At 41.1% G+C, this 21,125-nt stretch overlaps 2 protein-coding genes across 2 annotated transcripts; both read left to right on the forward strand.

Moving 5' to 3' along the window:
* The first annotated feature begins 5,552 nt into the window (after positions 1 to 5,552).
* Positions 5,553 to 13,254, forward strand: vdac1 (voltage-dependent anion channel 1). The gene is made up of 9 exons (XM_035625085.2): positions 5,553 to 5,695; positions 7,990 to 8,059; positions 9,668 to 9,717; positions 10,068 to 10,220; positions 10,479 to 10,531; positions 11,001 to 11,228; positions 12,153 to 12,303; positions 12,940 to 12,997; positions 13,111 to 13,254. The coding sequence occupies exons 2-9, from the start codon at positions 7,993 to 7,995 to the stop codon at positions 13,200 to 13,202; spliced, it is 852 nt and encodes a 283-aa protein (XP_035480978.1). The 5' UTR covers positions 5,553 to 5,695; positions 7,990 to 7,992; the 3' UTR covers positions 13,203 to 13,254.
* A 1,780-nt stretch (positions 13,255 to 15,034) lies between these two features.
* Positions 15,035 to 20,757, forward strand: c2h5orf15 (chromosome 2 C5orf15 homolog). The gene is made up of 3 exons (XM_035625084.2): positions 15,035 to 15,191; positions 17,206 to 18,065; positions 19,057 to 20,757. Exons 1-3 carry the CDS (start codon positions 15,077 to 15,079, stop codon positions 19,189 to 19,191), a joined length of 1,110 nt encoding a protein of 369 aa, XP_035480977.1. The 5' UTR covers positions 15,035 to 15,076; the 3' UTR covers positions 19,192 to 20,757.
* Positions 20,758 to 21,125: the final 368 nt, after the last annotated feature.

Below are 21,125 nucleotides of genomic sequence, written 5' to 3' on the forward strand. Positions count from 1 at the left end.
TTATTTTTGATACAGAGCCAAAAAGCTTGTCCAGAGATTGGATTTAGAGATTGTGTCCTTGGGCAAGACACTTCACCCTAAATTAGAGTGGTTTAAATGGTGAGAAAAGTGCTATATAAATACTGTCCATTTACCATTTATATACAGTATTTGGTTATATGTATTTTTAACAAAAATAGACAAATTCTAAAATCAACATTTGGTGGTATTTCAGATGAGGAAGATGAGGTCAACTATAATTTGATCTCTGAGTGCAGCTTTTTTCCACTAAACATTAAATTGCACTGGGTTTACACTGCTTTGCTTTCCTATTGGTTAATACGTGCCCGGCGCAACTACGCAACATTTTTAAAAGGCCGTCGATGAATTGAGAGGCATGTCGGCAACACTATTGGGCAACACAATGCCACAGCGTCACTTCAGTTTCCACGGAACAAGGCAGCAGGTGGCTGCATGCGCGACGTGGCAGTGATTATCAGCACATCTCTGCCTGGCAGATACTGAGAAAATGACTGTTAACCAGTTCACTCTTCATGTGGACGCCATGAATGAGAGATAAAGATCGCTACATCTGCTACGTTCAACATGCCACACACACGCGTACACAAACACACACACACAGACACACACAGACACACACACACACACACACACACAAACACACACACACACACACACACACACACACGCACTCACAAACACACACACACACACACACACACACACACACACGCACTCACAAACACACACACACAGACACACGCACTCACACACAAACACACACACACACACACACACACACACAAACACACACACACACACACAAACACACACACACAGACACACACACACACACACACACACACAAAGTGAGTCACCGCTCCACTGCAGTGCTCTGACCACAGTTGAGCCTTGACATTTTCTCATGCCTCCAATCTATTTACCAAAGTTCAGACAGGAAGGACGTGTCTCTGCAGTTTTCCTATCATGTCAACCACTTGTAAACAGTGATGCTAATCACAATTACACAAGAGCCAAACAAATATATACAATATTTAAGTTGTGTTATTTCAAAACCACGATATTAAATGTTTTCCAATTTGAACTTTTATAACTGCGCAACCAACTTTTTCCATTTTTTCCCCCATTAACTCAATGTTATCTATAAAACTTTACAGTCTATTGGGTTTCTTTTAGGGGAATTTATTACGTGACACCAACTAACAACCACATATCATATTTGATTCACGCTAAGGTTTCCATCGGAGAACAATGCCACATTCATACCAATGTCAAAACAACGAGGAGGACGACATGCTGAACACAAACAGATCCTCATTGTTTCATGAAACATGTTCACATTGTTTGTGTTTCTAGACGTGACATCATGGGTTTGTCACAGAACAAGTTGTGGTTGGTTATTTATACCGAGCAAAGAGGGAATCGACACATTGTTATCAGCTACAACTAACTGATTTATGGAATATACAAAAACAAAATAAACCAACAATCATTCAGAAATGGCCATTTGCTAGTCCAGCATGAATTATTAATTCTTAGACATATCATTCATCACTATAGTCTCACATTTTGATGGTATTGTTGGAGATTGTGTTGCCAACCAACAGAAATATTTCTCCCACGATGAAACATCAGTTCATGACTTGAAAACCCAATTGCTCTGCTTCAGTAGTTTCATTCTGATTCTTCTGGACTGGCCCCAGTGACTGAATGAGGGATTTTATTCATCCATTTGGACCCGTTTCATTTGATGGCAGAAATCCCTCCAAATCTGGAGAAGTGGAAACTTTGAACCATTAAATTTTTCACATAAAAAGAAAAACTTTGAAGTTTGCTGAATGTTGCATTTGGTCCTGCAGAGACGGAGGTAAAAAGGTTAACTGGTCTCGGACTGTTTGAACGCAGGAACATGCGCGAGGTGATTTATACCCCTGTTTTCACAAGACCTTGGGTTATGGACTTCCACTCTGAGCTGGAAAAATCCGCAGCAGCAGCGGGGAGTGAAGTCATTGACACATGAGAGAGGGTTTGAGATGGATGGATGCAAGGTTGGGGCGGAGGGAAGTGGAGGAAGGAGTTTGGACCCTGTGTGAACCACTGAATTAAATAAAATGACATACTGCCTTATTTATCCATATGGTGGAAATTATGGCATCTGTTGACAATTTATTTTATTTACTTTGGTGATGCTTGGCCCGGTTCGATAAACTTTTTTCTGCGGTGTTTGTTGTCTTCTGGAGTACGATTTGATTGGCATTCAGCGACGGCTGTTTGAAGTGAGCAGCGCGTCGGCTTTGAAGCTTCTGGGATGAAAGCAGAGCATCCAGATATGAGTCGAGCACAATCTAGAAATGAATTCTGGCTGCCTCTGAAGGCGACCGACAGGCGACAAACATGTTACTAGCTGTTGATTAAATGTTCCTTGAGATTGCAGTGATGCAAGAATACAAATGGAAACCAGTCAAATGCGTTTGTTTTAATGACAGCAAGCTGTGGGTGTTGGTGGATGAATAAAGGACGAACTATCTCTTCTCGTGCATCATGAGACAGATCCTATTATTTGTGAGACATTTTTGTTTGCAAGTGTGACTTTAATTAAAGTTAATAACCATGCGTTCCCATCATAGCTGCCTTCAGTGTATCTTGAAAACATTAAATTCATCAATGTGTCAAAAACTGCAGCACTATTAAGAACATCTTAAGAAGTCTGAAGTAACTCTGAAGTTTTTTTTTTGTAGTAGTTTTTAAAGCTCTTGAATAGAAAATAAATCTGTCTGCAGCTTGTCGCAGGTAAAAGTCACATAAGTCAATATTTTGGTGAGGAATGTATTAATCTGTATTCAATATTCGAAATTCTTTAAAAAAAGATTATATATAAAGTCCTTCTGGCATGTGACAAAATGTGTTTGATTCTGACTTTTCTCTCCTAGCGGAGATTAATCTTATAAACCAAGTGTTTTGCATGTTAATCCTCCCCCATAAAGAATCAGGTAAATTTGGGCTCTTTGACAAATGTTTTTGAGCAAAATCTTTGCTTGCAGTCAAATCTTCAATCACATGAATTACCTTAGGTGCAAACATTTAGATGAAGCAAAAAGTTATAAAAATAAAGCACTTGAACGAAAACTTTTAGCCAGTAATGAAACTGGTTGTACACAACTGGGTAAAATTATGTTTTTGTGAGGAAAATATTATTGTGAAATTATTACTGCCATAAATTTATCACAAAAAAACAAAATCTGCTACACACATTTATTAAATGCTGTTTTTGATTGTAATATCATAAAACATCTTTTTTAAAGATGTACATTTCCGTGTTAATAAGCAAATCTATGAAAATGAATGAAAAGTTGAAATGTCACATTGAACGTTGCTGAAACATCTGAACAATAGATTCAAGAATTGTTAAAAAGTATTGCATACTGCACTGATCTCTCTGACGCCGACCCGAAATTTAGTGACACAGTGACTTCTTTCAGATTGTTACAAACACTGACATCTACTGGCTCTAATAACAATTTCTTTTACCATCAGCCCAGTTACTTTATCATACAGTACATGTTTTATCCCAAAAGAAGCTCAGTTGCTGCAGGCTCCCTTGTTTTTTTCCTTGTTTTGTAAATAGAAAATATATTTTTTTACCCAAAACGTTTGACAGAACAGAGAAATAAAACCAGCCCCTGACAGACACACCAGGTTCTTGGTTGGTGGCTTATTATAATTTGATGATCCACTGGTATTGGTCCTTTTATGACAGCCAGGGGAATTTTATGTTGATACTGATATGATTTATAAAGAAATATGATGATGTCATTTATTGTCCTGTGAAGTGCCAAATAGATAAATAAATATCAGAAATGAGCATGTATCAAATAAGAAGAAAAGAAAATGATTAAACATGAAATAGGGGTGTTCCGTGTGATCACTGCAAGCTTTTTACTGCAAGCTGCACTCTTTGCAAAGGAAAGCACCTGAAGGTTATTGGCAACGATCCCAAAACGCACCCACACTGCTTGTGTCTGTGTGAAATACTGCACACAAAGTTTATCCGGACCGCACAAACTCTTCACGTCTCAGATATGCATCCGCAGCAAGAAGGGCAAAAGAAGAGAACTTGGATTCAGACACTATTTGATGTGACAAAACTCCTCACCATGCCTTTTAAATTAGAAATGTTCGTAATGATGTCAGGCTTAGTATCTCACTATACAGCGTAATTTAACGGGGTAGTAAAATTCAATACGGATGTCATATGGTTTAGTTCAATCCATGACAACTCATTGTACATCTAAGTTACCGATACCATCAAGAGGAATATGTGATAACATTTTCTCCACGTGTAAATATTTACCAAATGCAGTTGAAGCCTTCGTGTCACAAAAGTCAGGAAGATGGAAGAAGTATTCAGACCTACATAAAGTGTAGATAATAAATAAAAGTATAGTCATCATGCAGCAGAGGGATCACTCTCAGTTGATTATATCAGAAATGCATTGACATTTGAGCATCATTTTCATGCTGTGGCTGGTGGAGGTTAAAATGGTAACCACTTCACAAACTCAACTCACCTCTGTTTTATGTAAAATATAATTTAACGAGTAAAAGTAACTCGCAACTACAAGTGTCAAGCAAAAGTAGTGTAAAGTAAAAGTAGAGTAAAAAGCTCATTATTCTGTTCTGTAATGTCGCTCAGCAGAGGTCAACATGTTCTCCTTGTATTCTGCACAGATGTGATGTAACATCACAGCTGTTGGAGGGTCTGCCCTTGTCCTGGAACGGTTTGTGTGAACATGTTGGGATGCGATTTGAGGTGATGGTGCAGAAAACTGATCTCAAATCAGAGTGTTAACGTGACCATCTTTTCACCTCAGTGAAGCTGCAGGATGTTGCGTGATGCCGGTGTGAACTGCGCATGCGTCAGGATAATACGCTGCCAATACCAGAGAGGGTACTGCAAAGCGAGAGTGTTCACGTGTTGTCATTTCCGTAAGTAACTCGTGGCAGAGGACGAAGGGATGGAAAATAAGATAACTGTTTTCATTATTGTAGCTGAAGGAAGAAAGTATTGCTTCATGTCTTGCAGTGCTTTTCTGAGCTATAACCCACCTCTATTCAGACTTCATACTTTCTGAAGCTTCGTCATAAGCAAAGTTGCATCAGAATCAAATTGGCCAGATGTGAAAAAAGTCACACTGAATGTAAATATAACCCTGCAAAAATAACAGCAGTCTGTAGGTGTTTCAACCTCTAACATAATCAATCCCTTCTATATTATTTCATTAAAACATATTTCATTTCTCATAACCTTACTATATATTTTGTGAATGAAAAAAGGATTTAAACAATATTTTCCCCCTAAAATTTCGTGGCATAAAGTATGAAAAAGGAAATTTAAAAGTATAAGTTGTTTGATTAAATATGTGGCTGTCTACTGATATACTGCTATCACACTTGTTAAAGAGTGAGACCACACTGAAAACAATAAGGAGGCGACCACAGGGGACAAGGGGTGTGAACCATCTCGCTGTTCTAATTGGATGTTGTATCTTTGGTCGATGACAGTCTGTGCTCGAAACGTACGTGACGCCGCGCACCACCTCCTCCTCTCCTTCTCGCCTCCCTTTGTGCGGCTGACAACCTCCTTGCTTCTCGGCCGGGACAGGGACACGCAGAGGTACGTCGGACACCTTACTCTGAGATATACGGCTGAATCCTCATCGCCCAGCTCTGTCCCGCGGCCGGACCACCGGAGCTGCCCGTTGTTTAATTTGTTTTCTGTTTCTAACCGGAGCGGGACGCAGCTCGTGCAGCAGAGATGCTAAGGCCTGCCCCTTCCGCCGACCCGCTGCAGCTAGCGCGGTGGCTAATGTCTGCTAATGTCATTCGACATTGTCGGCCGGCAATTATTCAGCGTGGCGAGAGGACAAGGAGCTTAGCCAGTGGTCGGTTGGACCCTCTGGTCGCGCTTCTTGCTCTCTGGCTGTCATCTCGTCAGAGCGCCGGTCGCTTGCCCCCTGTCCACCTTGGTAGCCGGCTAATGCTAACGCGCTAACATGCTAACATGCGAGGGTCAGGGAGATGCTGCCTCCACCTGCCTCCACGCCCTCGTCGTCTCGATCGATGCCACCGCTGCTGTGTTTGAGACGAGACTTTGATTGATTGACAGGTCTAGCTCAAATCGCAATCCCTTGCCCGAACTGTGCTCCGACTTTGGGCGGTGCTGAAGGGCAGTGATAACCCCCTGACTTCGACGCTAACGTGGAGAGTAACACTTCATGCATGGTCCTCGTCGTATTGATTGATGCTCTCGTTCACAGTCATTGGTGCATGTGGAGTGAAGCTTTTACTCCAGGACGTCCAATGATGAGACCTGCCAGGCCATCATATAATAATAATAATAATAATAATTAATACATTTCATTTGTAGAAATATACATGGTTGTCTTTTGCCCTATGCCCTTTTGGATATGGACTCCTCTGCCTTTATTCACATGTGAAGTGTGTGTGTGTGTGTGTGTGTGTGTGTGTGTTAGTGTGTGTTAGTGTGTGTGCTAAAAGGCACAGCTGGTACGTGACATTTGGTCAACGTCCTTTGTCCATGAGTGACTCCCCAGGACCATAGTGCACCCACGATGACCGGGGTCAGAGGTCAGGGAGAACCTGAGCGGTCCAGGCAGAGTGGAGCTGGGGTGTGAACATGCCAGGCATTGACAAATATGTGTTGGGCGTGGGCCACAGCTGATATTGTGTTAAAAAAAATGCAAACGTAAAGAGCATGAAGTGCTAATGAACTTGATTGAGTGCGCTTGAAGAAAAGAGTCAGAAGCGGAATGTAGTGATGGGGAGTAATATTGGCGATTAGTCATTGAAGTAGAACTACCCATTGCTAGGAATCTGCTCCTTAGTTATTTCAACATACTTCCCATGTTAGTTTTTTTTGTACAATTGTATGTTTTTGTGCTTGACTTTTATTTTGAGACTAATTGCTTCATTGTTCTGTCATTGTTCTTGTTATAGTACTGAACCATATTGAGTCATGCAGAAACCTGTATTGCAGTACTGTGGAATAGTTTTAGTTTTTTGGGGGTCAAGAAGTAATAATTGAGAAATTGTTCACCCTGTGGTTGAAAACGGCTCAAATTCCTGTTCTATCTTCTTTCAATGCACATGTATGTTATCAATGAGCCTGCGTAACCACTGCGCCTTGATAACTCTTGATTGTGCAATTGAAAATGGAACCCGCATCGATTCTAGTGATGAAGTGCACGTTTCTTGCACAACAGGCTGTTCAGGAAAAATGAAAGACAAAGAGGCGCACACATACTGTACACGAGGGCTGCCAATCCAAAGGGCCTGCTTTGTGCTTCAGGCTGTGTGACCCTCATTGTCCTTTTCTCAACTTGACTTCTTCCACTTTGAAATGTCACAATTGACTAAGGAACATTATCACAGTGTAAAAAATGGCCGCTGCTTTCTCTCAAATCTAAACTAATCAACCATAGTGGACGTAGGGGAAGAAATCAATTGATTGCATTGACTTTGTATTCTAATGTCTTAAGATCCTAAGACTGGAAATGAACAGCTGATGCCAAATTTGACACTTGCATCACACACGGGCCTCTGTATGAGCAGGAACGCAGGTTTGAAGGAATGTGCACGCTTGTGTGTTTGTGTCACTGGGTTCTTGTGTGTAGCTCATGTAAGCCAATAACATCATTAGATTATTTTGTACCTCTACTATCAGTAATCAGCACCTTAAGCACTATAAGTTGCCATTGCCTTACCCTTTCAACGGCACTGCTATTTGCCCTAGAACTTCACATCTGATTGGTCTGTTCCTGTCTCACAGTGCATCTTTCCCTCTACTGTGTCACTAAGAACCCTGACTTTAGTAAAACTGTGACACGGCCTTGTTTTGACTTATGAGTCACAACCGTGATCCTCATTTATTCTTTTTTTGCTTTACAGATAATGGCTGTACCTCCCACCTACGTTGACCTTGGAAAGTCTGCCAGGGATGTCTTTACCAAGGGATATGGTAAGCACCATGCAGACAATTATACTCACTTATTTTTTATCAAGGGTTTGACTGGAAGTAACGTTACTATCATGATGAGCAGCGTACGATAACCATTTTATCATGAAGGCGATTCTGAGATGTCAAACCTCTCCAGTGAGGAGCTGACAGACATCTCTGGCACAGAACAATCAATCTTCTGAAAGCACAAATCTTAGTCATAGACTATATAGAAAAAGGATTATGAAACCCTTTCAGTTTCACAGACACAATTCATCAGTTTTTTTTAGATTTTGGATTCTTAAGGCTTTTTTATGTTGCCTCTATGCATGGAAAGAGAGATGTCCATTTCAAACAATGTCACTGCCCACTTAATTCCATGAGTCCTTTATTTTGGCATGGTTTGCTTAGCAATACATCCTCTAGTCAAGAGGGTAGCACATAGTTTTAAGAAAAAGGCAAAATTGAAGGCGTTATAAACGGCAGTGGTGGCAATGTTTGTAGTTTACTACCAACTCGCAAAGTCAAAGTGAAATTTCTTCCTCGTGTCGAGTCGTCTCGCTTGAGCTATTGGCTACACTGCATTCCATGATTTCCGGTGGTACTGTGCACAAATCCGTCAGTCTTCATATATGTATCTAACTTTGAGCATAAATTAGCCTTTTAGCAAATAAAATGCATCATGTTGGATGTACACATTTGCTTTATTCAAGCCTTGTCAAAGCTCGTCCAGAGCAACATAAATCATAATTCAACAGTTTTTCACAGCCTCTACCAGCTGCCTGATGTAATACCACAAATGCTTCTCTATACCAGGACAATTTAAAAATAAGACATGGGACTCTGTATTGCCTGTTAGTCTCAAGTAGATTTCTTGCAAAATTCAGCGGGAAACTTCTCTCAGAGAGCGTTAAAATCCAGCATCTGTTCACCAGAAAGCCAAATGAAAGCAATTGAAACCAGTTACTCTACTATCTCTATCCTCCTCACCACTAGCTGAACACATGTTGAGGTGGAGCTCAGAACCTGCAGTAAAAGTACAAGGCCTTGGGTGTGTTTTGTGTATACACACACGGCTGTGTGAGCAGCCTGATGGTCATACTGTATGTACCACGAAGGCCTTGGCAGTGACTGTGGGTTTTACTGCAGGCTTCGGAGGTGGTCATACGGAACATTTGGAGTCCATCACCTTCACATAAAAGCCACCAAACTGAGAGCACTTGAGTGGTTGTGCAGCTGGTGACAATTTTGTCATGAATAAAGCTTTAGGCACAAGCCAGGATCTGTTATTTTTTATAAATGACAGCACTAATGCTTTCACTGAATCTTTATAAAATCAGTTAACATGTATAGTGAGTAACTTTAAATGTACTCTAGAGGCTGATAAGTGGATATTTTACACTTATTGACTTGAGTTAACAAGATGTTAAATGTATGAAGGGCTTCTTCAGATGTGCATTCATAGAATATTTTGCACATTGATGACTGATGATTTCGAAGTGGCACTTTAGTAGGTACAAAAGCCTTCTGTACTCTGATAATGACATGTTTCACAGTGGCTTTCTGATTGGATTGGTAATATTTGTGTTATCGATATTTTGATCTATTATTAAATACTGTCTTTCACAGGCTTCGGGCTCATCAAGCTGGACTTGAAAACAAAGTCTGAGAATGGACTGGTAAGTCGTCGCCAATCATTATCAGATTATCCGAGCTGCAACCCCAGACTGCAGCCGTCCTATCATAGCTTAAGAAGCTCTCGGCTGATAGTGAACAGGCAGGTCTGATCTCGTAAACATTGCCAGCATGAATAAATCTAGATTTTTTAACTTGGTATTTGAGGTTTAATGCAAACACATTATTTGTTAAAAGTTGAATGGTCTACATCTGTTTAAACACAAAAAATGTTAAAAAGTAATGCAAAAAATATTTGGGTAAAAGACATAAACATTAGATGATTTCAACATATTAATGTACCTGGATAATTCACCTGTCTCTATGAACCTGGCGCCTATTCTATGATCTGCAGGAGTTCACCAGCACAGGCTCTGCCAACACGGAGACCAGCAAGGTTGCTGGATCCCTGGAGACCAAGTACAAGTGGGCAGAGCACGGACTGACCTTCACAGAGAAGTGGAACACCGACAACACCCTGGGGACTGAGATCACCCTTGAAGACCAGGTCGGTGACACTGTGTAGGGCCAGGAAAATTTATAACATTTTATCTGGGTTACTGTTGCTGTTGTGTTTGTGAATTGTAATGACAATTCATCTACGAGGCGTACAGGTTTTTTTTTGTCTAAATAGTTTAGTAACATCGAGTTGCATGCAATATATATATATGTAAATCCTTTTTTCTGTATTCACTAGGACTTTTACTCAGGTAGTGTGTGTATAGCAATTTGCCTTGTTGTAAAATGTTTCTTACTTTTTCCACAGTTGGCTAAGGGGCTGAAGTTGACATTTGATTCCTCTTTCTCGCCAAACACCGGGTAAGGACAGCTGAATGGGAGGCTGCAAATGTAGTTTGTTTCAGTAGGAAAAATTAGCAGTTAAGTGGAATGAAGATTGGTGACATATTTCTTGTTATAATTGATACAGATTTATTTATTTTTGAATGTCTTCTCACAGTTAAGTCAACAGTTTATTTGAAAAAAAATGTTGGGGCTCTTTGTCCATTTTACCTTCCCTGGGTCATTTTCTCTGTGATGGTGTCCATGTAACTGACATAAAAAAGAAAAGATGCTGTTCACTATTTAGCCAGCACAAAGGATACATAGATTTTAACTAGTAAACAATTGACCCTATATACAGGAGGTTTTTGTATCAGCGGCCACAGGTGACGTAGATGGTGTTAGTCACACAGTGCCAGTTGGGGAAATAAATGAATAAAGGGCTTATTGCAAAGATCACTAGTACTAGACGTTTAAAATCTCTTCTCTCTCTGTTACATCCTTTCAGAAAGAAAGGCGGCAAAATCAAGACGGGCTACAACTGCGACCACATTAACCTCGGCTGTGACGTCCACTACGACATCAATGGTACAGCCATCCACGGCGCAGCGGTGGTGGGCTACGAAGGTTGGTTGGCCGGCTACCAGATGACCTTCGAAGCCGGCAGGAACAGGATCACCCAGAGCAACTTTGCAGTTGGATACAAGACTGATGAGTTCCAGCTCCACACGAATGTGTAAGACAACATGAAGCAGCAGATTGACATTAATAACATGCTCACCTGCATCTTTCTATTAGAACACACGGTGTATTTCCAATGTACTGTTTAATCAATACACCTTCTCCTGTTCTTTTGTGTAGTGTTATTTAATGAACAGTTTCATATACTGTAACCAGAGTGCTGTGGATTTGGTGCAGTTCGAGGTCAAAGTTCAAGGGCAGTGTGACCTCACATTTATCTATTTATGTGTGAAGGCAATACATCAAGAAAGGTCATGTTTCTAGCCATTACACAATAATTAATGTCTTAATAGCATGAATGATGATGTGATAACATTTTTATTTCATCTAAAAGGTCAACTAAACTGACATAATAATGTTCTAAGAAAACACTGCCGTCCATTAATCAATGACATAACTCAGAATTGGAACAGGAGAATGTGATCATATTTCCAGCAACTTGACTGGTAGGCAGAGGTGTGAGAACGCAAGGCGCCATTCTACTCCTGTCATTGTCTGGCCGACTAACTTGTTGCCTGCTTGGCTGTCTGCTGTTTACATAATGCCTAGTGCCTGGCAGTTATTTTTACACCCAGGTGATTGGATTTGCTGTATTGCAAGTGAGATGGAGTGAATGGTTGGCCAGAGTGAAAAGGCAGAGTGAGATAATGCCAGAGAGAGGGAGAGGGAGTAGTCTTGGTTCCTGCTGTGTCCTTGGCTTAGCCTGTCTGTTGCAGTCCTCAGCTGTATTGTTGAAGTCAAGTCACATGAAGTTTAAATCGTTGTCACTGCACCCAACTGCGGAGGACCGTAACAGACATGCAACATACCAATAATGTCAGATATACTCTGTATTAAGAAAAATGTCACCTTCAGGGACATGTCATTAGTGTGGCGGTAACATTTGCAGATATTCTAATAATCTGCTGTCTTTCCTCAGAAATGACGGCACTGAGTTTGGTGGCTCCATCTACCAGAAGGTGAACGACCAGCTGGAGACAGCCGTCAACCTGGCCTGGACCGCCGGAAACAGCAATACCCGCTTTGGCATCGCTGCCAAGTATCAGATTGATCCCGATGCAGCCTTCTCTGTGAGTAGTGTTCGTGACCTCAAGTTGTAATTTCAGCAGTGGTGTAGTCTGATTCTAAAATCTGACCCTGAAACTGGCAGTTTGGTGTCATGCTCTGCAGAAGCAAATGAAAGTCATCTACATAAACTCAGTTGCACTAGGACTGGTCATGTTGCCCTATTTAAATCTGTGTCATTGTCTTTGCCACATATCCTCCCTGGATGACCAACTTGGAATGATGGACACAAGTCCATGTCAGTTGAGTCTGAGATCAGTCTCACCTCAGCCAGAATGGGAGGAGTCTGTCTGCTACAGAAAGGCCCTGGCTAATTAAGTCCTGTCTATCACATTAGTCCTTAAATCCCACTTGTATCAGAGCCAAGTAGTGTGAATGGCTGTTTTGTTTTTTAGTGTTATTTCATATACTTCTTATAACCAAAGTTAACATGTTAATAATGACATGGTGAACATGCCATTCTGAAGTAAAACTCTTTTAGTGGTGGCACTTTTAAATTAGAGTATCAGTTTTTCAGAATTCAAAATGAATCACGGTTTAACTTTAGGCAATACATTACCCTGATCTGATTAATGTAACTAATAGTGATATTAGTTTTCTCTGTATGATTTTATTAAAAAAAATCTGTGGTTCCCACACAGGCCAAGGTGAATAACTCCAGCCTTGTGGGCCTGGGCTACACTCAGACTCTGAAGCCAGGTGAGTGCAGTTTATATGTAACTTGGGATGTTGTTTTTTTTTAAAAAATGTATACATTTACACACAATTTCCTTGTGTGCACATGACTTATCATTATGTGTCTGTTTCTGCAGGCATCAAGCTGACTCTCTCTGCTCTCCTCGACGGCAAGAACATCAACGCTGGTGGCCACAAGCTTGGTCTCGGCCTCGAGTTCCAGGCATAGGAGGATGAAACGGATGCTCTTCCAGTCCTCCCAGCACACACGCACCCCCCCCCCCCCCCCCCCCCCCCAAAAAAAAAAAATCCCAAATCCCTTATTGATTAGTTAGCCCTCACAAAATCCCTGATTTCCCCTAGACTTGTTGCAGCTTGAAGCAAGACAGCGTAAAGGTTAAATCGTTCTTGCGACGATCTACCGTTTTTAAAGGACCACTTTAAGGGAACAGTATATTTTGAACATAAAGAACTCAGTTCAGAACAAAACTACAACCGTTTAAACACAAAGTTTTATCTTGAATTGTGTGGCTTGCAAGGTAAAAGCAACCTTGATGTTGGACTCACTTATGTAATTTCACTACATTCATACACAATGCTTTCATTTGTTTGTCTTTCTGCTTTCCAATGCAGATACTAGGGAAGATCAAAACTGCGTCAACCCCAATGCATTTAGGGTCCGACACGGTTCACATACAGTTGAGTAGTTACACCACCAGATGGTGCTGTTACATAGCGCCAGTAAGCACTCCCCTACTCAAAAGGTTTAGTGGTGAAATGTTACTTTTATCCCTATTGCACTGGAGAGCTCTAGTGTTTGTCTGGACACATTATACAATGGGAGGAGTTAGTTGTCCCTGATGCAAGTGGCTGTCAGTAGCTCAAAGAGACACTACACCCCAATGTGTATGTCCTGTGTTTATCGTGTCACTTGTCTTGTGTGTCAGTGCATTTTGTGTCAATCATGTCTTTTGTTACATATAGTATAAAGGAATATAATTTTATTGACAGTCTTGCATAGTTTATCCAACCATGAAGTCTTACGAAGGCAAAAACCTGTCAAGTCCTTGTGGTTGAGCCAATGAATAGAAAACCTATCATCCACACGGTTGAAACTCTCTGGCTAAGGAGAAGAAAAAGGATAAAAGCAGTTGACAGGAAATGGTAGTCTTCCACAACTGGTTATGGGAACCATGCTTGGTGTACTTGACAGTATTGTCATTCCCTCAAATATTAAATAACAACAAACTGAACCAGTGTCTTATGGTATTTGTACGCACACACACACACACACACACACACACACACAGTAAAAATATCCCATTTTTGCATTAGTTGATTGGATTTGAGGAAAAGTTATGCAGACCTATAATCATGTTAAATAACAAAATGAGAATTGCTTATGAAGATGAGTTTTAATTAGCTTTTTTTATTAAACTGATGACATGTTTCAGAAGCCTGAACAGAAAATTATGCATTTTTCCTCTGTCTTGGGGACCAATGCTGTAAAAGACAGTTCAATTGAATTCATTTTAATATGCTATATATCCGTGATGGGTGTTCATACTACTCTTTGAATCACCATCCTTCCAAAATTCAGATACCAGCTTCTGTGAAATATATTTTCGTGTCCCAGTTGTATGGAGCAGACCACAAAAGATATTGGTGTATGGTAACGTGCTAAAATTAATAACGATGGGCTTTCCTTCCCTCTTTTAACACTCTTCACCGAACAGTCAATCTGTCTGAAAAAGTTCTGAGGTTTTGTGTTTTATTTATTTTTTGTGTTATTTATATAATGACTGATTAAATTCGGCGTGCTTAATTTTCCAAACAATTTTCACAACAGTGAGACTTACTAATTAAGGTCTAACTTACATCGCTATTCTTCTTTTATGAAAATTAACAATTGGGCTACTTTCACGACGACCTGCCATGTTGTAGGGTGCGGTTGGGTTAGTTTCGTTCTTCAGTGAAATCCTGGTCAAATCTGACAACACACACAGGGTGTGTGCGTGTCTCTGTGTGTGTGTGGGGGGGGGGGGGGGGGGGGGCGTGGTTTGTCAAGCTACACCACGCCCCTCCAGATACTCGCGCATCAAGATGGCGACGTGCAGGACGACGGGGCGAAGCAGGAGAAACATTTGTGCTCTTTCTCTTATTATTTTCCTCCAGCTGTTGGCCGGTGGCTGCCTGTCAGCGCCAGTTAACTCGACAGGTACGTTTTACGCGTGTGAAATATCTGATGTGACGACCGGGGTTTGTTCTAAGTCATCGAAAAGGACTGGTGGTCAGCGAGCGAGTAGCCAGTAGCCTGGTAGCTAGCGTTAGTGTAGCTCGCTGGCTAGCACGTCATGCTAGCCACCAGCGTGCCAAGTGAGACGGACGCTGACTGGCGGCCCGGGCAGTCGTCGAACAGCAGTTTTCCAACTCCTAAGTAATTACGAAGAACGAATCACAGCACGGGGTTAACAACACCATTGCTTGTAGTCGTTATAAATGTCACGACTCCATCTTGTTTTGAAAACGTCAGCTGATGTAATGTGGACAACACTCTTATCGTCAACGTCACAGTCGCTAATACGGCATTTTGTGTTCTTTTCGTACCGGCATTTTAATAAACACGACTGTAAAGTTAAACTCATAGCTCATAAGCTCATAACCCCACAATATGTCAAACGGCATCAAAGAGGAAGACCTCAGTTTCTTATCGCGCATCAGAACAAGCGCGGACCTGTTGGAACCACTGTTCCCCTGAGGGACACTCGGACGGTGATTGGTCCAGATGTTCGTCATATATCTGAGCGGTTAATGATAGGCTGTCAGGACAGTACCCCCCCCCCCCCCACCCATTAAAGTAAACCCCGTCAGTTGTTTACCACCAAGAGAGTGGATCCTCACAGTAAAGGCATGTGAAGTCGTTCACTGGACTTTGCGCTGTTGCGTGTTGGCCAAGTCTTGTGTCGAGATAGTGTCAAGCAGGGTCGATATCTTCGCCTGTGTTCTCTGATTCCCCTCTGATGAATGAATGAATGAATGGATGAATGTCATCATGTCACGGCCTGTTATCACAACCTCTCAGGTGGCAGCATCGTGTTTCCATGGGACGCTTCAGTCCCCGGCTCAGTTCTCCTTCACAATGTGAAATCACTCTCCTTGTCTTTCCCTCAAACATCTTATACATATTTTATAGATGTATTTTTGTGATAAAGACGCACAAAAAATACACAGAGACATAGATAAAACTGACCCAAGAGCCAACAAAGTGCAAGGTTAGGGTGAAGGCAAAGACTTCCCATCGCATGTTAGTGAGATTTGTTATTTAAGAAAATATTTTAAACATGTTTTTTTTAAATTGATATATTATATTGCGAAAGTGTGACGCAACTGCCCAGTCTCAGGAACTCGAAGTTCCTGCATGCTGTTTTCAATGCAACAAACCCATGACTGTGAGTGCCACAAAGATCCCCTTTTCACTGAAGATTATTTATGCTGCCCGTGGCCCATATGTATGAATAGTCCCTTTGTTCTCGTGTGTTCGTCTTGCCCTGTGCGTCAAGTCCCTACTGTTATCCCCCTGTCCTAAGCAACGCCTCCTCGTCCCACAGGATGTAATAATGTTGACACACACACACACACACACACACACACACACGTTGGTTAAATGGTGTCATTGATTCGGGAAGGCTGGCCAGATGCATGCAAATAAGTTCAACTTACACAACCAGGTACTGATTTGGCTTCATTTAAATGTTTTAAGGAACTGTAAACATTGCAGCATTTATGAACTTGTGGACTCCCTGCTTAAAGATCTGTCAATGTTATTAAATGTTGTCAATGCAGTGGATTACAACAAATTATATGGTGGTGAGATGCCAAGTGGACATTTGTACTTGTAACAAGCTGCTGTTGGGTACAAATGTCCACTTGGCATCTCTTCTGTGGCAGCACCTGGAAGGTTAATTGTCTTGCCCAAGGGCTTTTTTAGGCTAATTTTTGCAGCCATAGGTGCAGGTGTGATGATATGGTGTGCTTGTGGGTATCTGTTTAAAGAGTGCAAAGTGCATTATTAGCCGGTAAGTGTTGAAAGGGCTTAGGAAAGTACCGCTCCTTGACTGAAAAAATTTCAGCCAGCCTGCAATCCTGCCAAGCTGATATGTTCAGGTGATTTAAGTAGTATTTTGTCAGCAACCTAAGATTTCATTTGTTGTTACTCCTCTCTTACCTGACAGAGCCAAAAGAAGTGACTCAGAATGGAAATGTATCTCAAGATCTGACCACTTTGAACGAGAAGGGAAATGACACCGAGCCTTCTCCACCTGAGCAGAGTTCAGCAGCTACAACAGTTCTCAAGAACCCCGTAATACCCGTTAGTAATGAGGCCGCACCAACGAAAATAGCGCCTCCTAAAGACACAACAGCTGTTGAAGCAAAAGTGTCTCAAACGGACGGGGACACGCATCAAACGTCAGTCATTGGGACCTCTGTAAATAAACCTCAGCAAGAGCCTGTGAGCGATGAGGACAAAAAAGCGAAAGAAGTTGTCCCGGACAACGTCGATGCGACAGATGAACCTGCAGTTTCTGAAGCCATTCCAGCCACGACCCAAGAAGTCGTCCCCATCTCTGTCAAAGCCCCTGAACCAATCAAACCTGTAACAGAAATGCCCCAACCACCTTCCTCTGACTCCAAACCCTCCAGTGAACCGAACCCGTCCACGGTGCAGGACACCGAACCAGACCTGCTGGACACCACTGGGAGGGGACCAGCGCCTCACATTGATCTGGACGGTTACCCAGATGAGGACGACAAAAACGATGAGGACGACGAGGACGACGACGGCACCTACGGGGACATCGACAACATTGACAACAATATTGACCACAACGACAACGAATACAACAATGTCAGCGACGATGATAAAGACCAGACCCTGAACACGCACCAGCAGCAGGGCAGGGTGGAGGTGACCCGCTACAAGGGAGCGGACAGCTACAACACGGAGGACGAGGACTCGCACTTCTTCTTTCATCTGGTCATCCTGGCTTTCTTGGTGGCCATCATCTACATCACCTATCACAACAAGAGGAAGGTGAGCGTTGGCATTGTGACAGCTGGGCAGCCCCTCAGGTTATACAGAGCAGAAATGATGATGTCAGCATATGTCTGACTTGAGGCTCATATTACCTCAGCGGTATTTTGTGATAGTACTGTAGCATTCGATTGTTATCCTCATTTTATTCTTTTAAAGAATCTATTTCTACATATTGCAAAGTTAACATTCCTTTACAAAAGACGAGTGTTGAACATGTGTATCACATTTAAACACCAGCAATTTTGACAACAGCTTCGCAATTCTGAGGTTTTGCTGCGTTTCTTCATTACATGTTATAATTTCAATCGCCTCGGACTATAGTTTTGGAGAAATTGGGAATTTTGTCATTCAGAGCCCAGATTTCACCTTGGGACTCTTGTCCAACTGTTCTACTTAACAAATGGCTAATTGAAAAAACAATCAATAGATAAAATTGAAACATCACACATTGATTAAACTTTCAGTGCAACAGAATTGAGTTCCTGAAAGATTGGTCTTATGTTTCCAATTTCCTTTTGTTGCAAACTTGAGTATAAAAGTATAAAGTAGTAGGGTATAAAACCTAGGGTTAGGGTTTTATACTCTGAACCATTTACCGCAGGTTTCTCTCTACTATTTCAACCACCACGCACGCGCACACACACACACACACAAAAAGGGGAAACAAAAGCAACCTCAGCACTGTATTTTCAACAAAACCCCAGGGGGGTTTGATCTATTCTTCATGTGAACTGTAGAATATATAATCATAGATCAATATTGTGGTGAAGAACATGTAGCCTTTTTTTTTCTTTTTTTTTTAAATCTCTCTAGAAACACAAGATCTTTCTTGGTTGAATCTTAAGAGAAAGGTTTGATAATGTATGATTTTTTGAGCCCATGTAAAATGTTTTTTTAAGGCTGAAGTAAGGATTCCAATTAGTTCATTTTTTTATCAGAGTCTTTTAACTTTTATGCCAGCCTGTTAACCAAGCAATTTTTATTCCAGATCTTCCTCCTGGCTCAGAGTCGGCGCTGGAAGGACGGTCTGTGTTCCCGGAACAACGTGGAGTATCACCGCCTGGACCAGAACGTCAACGAGGCCATGCCATCCCTCAAGATGACCCGGGACTACATCTTCTGATCGGCGTTCGTACCAATGTCCTGACCTGCTCAGATTCAGCGGGCCGTCCTTCCTGGCCGGGCGCTTCGTCGTTGAGCTTGATGCTTTCACTCGCTCTCCGCGGCCAGGTGGAGAGACGGGCTGTCATCTGTGGGATAGAATTATGGGCAGGATTTTTTGTTGTTGTTGTTGTCTGCATTAAGAGTTTTTTTCTACTCTTCATCTGTTATTTCCTATTTGTTATATTTTAATGTTATTTCTTGTTTGCTTTTCAAAATTAATAACTTGGGATTTAATGTTTTGGTTTATTAGGGGTCTCATATAAATCTTTATTTTTTTTCTGTTTGCGCCTTATGGTCCCTCTTCACCGATATTTTCTTCTGGCATACTTTCTTGATATAAGTAAGAGTTGGAAGAATTACATGCTAATGTAACCTTCAGGTCATAATTTAATTATTTTCCCCAAGATTAGTAATAGATTTCTCTCTCAGCAGTTATAAGCCAAGATATGAATTGACAAACAAAGCATATGTTTTCAAAGCACCTGTTGTGTCATGCATACGTTTATATCGTAAAGGTGTAAGTACGCAAACCAAGTAGAAATCTTTGAGAAGCAGATGCACATATATATACAGATTTATATTTATATATATGCAGTCATTCCGAAAACTGTTCATCCATGATATTGAAGAGGTTTCTGTTTGCTGTAGGTCTACAGTAATTTAAGTAGAGGAAACATTGGGAAATTTAATTTAATTATATATAATGTTGAATATTTTTTGTTTTTTTCAATCACTTATATTTTCTGTTAAACCTTAGCTTAGATTTATTATAGCCTTTTTGTTTCAATTTTACATAATATAAGGGACGTAAAATCGCTACGTGACTACTCTTCAGGGGAGGGGTACGTTTGTGTGCTTAAGCAATTGGAATGAGGACAGATGCTGTGTACTGTTCAGGTTATGATGTACTGATAATGTACAGAGACACGCATTTCTTTCCCTGGTCATCGATTTATATTTGACTTGCCTTGTACGGCAGCTCTTCTTCTTCTTCTACTGCCCAGATTTGCTATGCAGAAATCCTGGGGCTGGCCCTCTTTGTTTTATGACTTCGGTGAAGTCTCTATCGACCATTTGTTATCTTCAGCGTGGCAAAAAAAAAGTGACAATTGTGTTTCCTCCTGCTCAAAAAAATAATACGTTTTAACTTTAATTACTTCCTGTCATGGTACAAAGCTGGTGGACTGTTGTTTGTTCATCAGTGTTATTTGCACGCTCTGCTCTGTGGCCAAAAAAAACACAGATTTTTTTTTGTCACATCCTGTTGCATTTTCTTGCCTTCAGTTAAATATTTGTTCTCAATCTCCTGTTGCCTTCTGCCAGTTGTTTCCACCCGTCTTGTCTGTATTCAAACTTCACGGTGGGTAGATAGATGATGCCATTTGCACTTTTGCCATTCAGTCACACTAACTAGAAGACCAGGGTGAGAGTTGTCCTGTGTCGAGGTGACGGATCAATCAACAGTAGAAATTGAACAATCACTTTTTTTTTTTTTTGTCAATAAAGCACAAATTGTGTACAGAGACCTCACCTTTATCTTTCCTGTTTGTTTAGCTCAACTTATAAATCTAACTTCTTCTAGCAGATTTCTTTTTTTGTTGTCAGATCAACAAAGAATTTAAATTACTGAGCTCTTAATGTGGTAAATGCCCAGATTTACTGTTGGCATCACTGCTGGACACCTTTTGCTAAACATTCTCTCTGATCTCTAAAGGTTTTAGGCTCAGAGGTCGTAGCTGTTCAAACTCAGCTGAAGAAATGTGCTCAAAAGCTTTTACCTATTTATAGTACTAAGTACACTGAAACTGTTTAGATTTAAGAACAGATTTCTAGGAAAAGTGAAGTGCTCTTTCCAAAAAAAAAGTTACGTTAGATACCGTTCATTAACTTAAA

Source organism: Scophthalmus maximus, chromosome 2 (assembly GCF_022379125.1).
Source record: "Scophthalmus maximus strain ysfricsl-2021 chromosome 2, ASM2237912v1, whole genome shotgun sequence".
Taxonomy (NCBI): Eukaryota; Metazoa; Chordata; class Actinopteri; order Pleuronectiformes; family Scophthalmidae; genus Scophthalmus; species Scophthalmus maximus.

Excerpts from the sequence above, each read along its gene's own strand:
- vdac1 (XM_035625085.2), top strand. The coding sequence starts at position 7,993 with ATGGCTGTACCTCCCACCTACGTTGACCTTGGAAAGTCTGCCAGGGAT. Across the intron at positions 10,532-11,000 it reads TCTTTCTCGCCAAACACCGG|AAAGAAAGGCGGCAAAATCA; the intron begins GTAAGGACAGCT and ends ACATCCTTTCAG. Across the intron at positions 11,229-12,152 it reads TTCCAGCTCCACACGAATGT|AAATGACGGCACTGAGTTTG; the intron begins GTAAGACAACAT and ends GTCTTTCCTCAG.
- c2h5orf15 (XM_035625084.2), top strand. The coding sequence starts at position 15,077 with ATGGCGACGTGCAGGACGACGGGGCGAAGCAGGAGAAACATTTGTGCT. Across the intron at positions 15,192-17,205 it reads AGCGCCAGTTAACTCGACAG|AGCCAAAAGAAGTGACTCAG; the intron begins GTACGTTTTACG and ends CTTACCTGACAG. Across the intron at positions 18,066-19,056 it reads CCTATCACAACAAGAGGAAG|ATCTTCCTCCTGGCTCAGAG; the intron begins GTGAGCGTTGGC and ends TTTTTATTCCAG.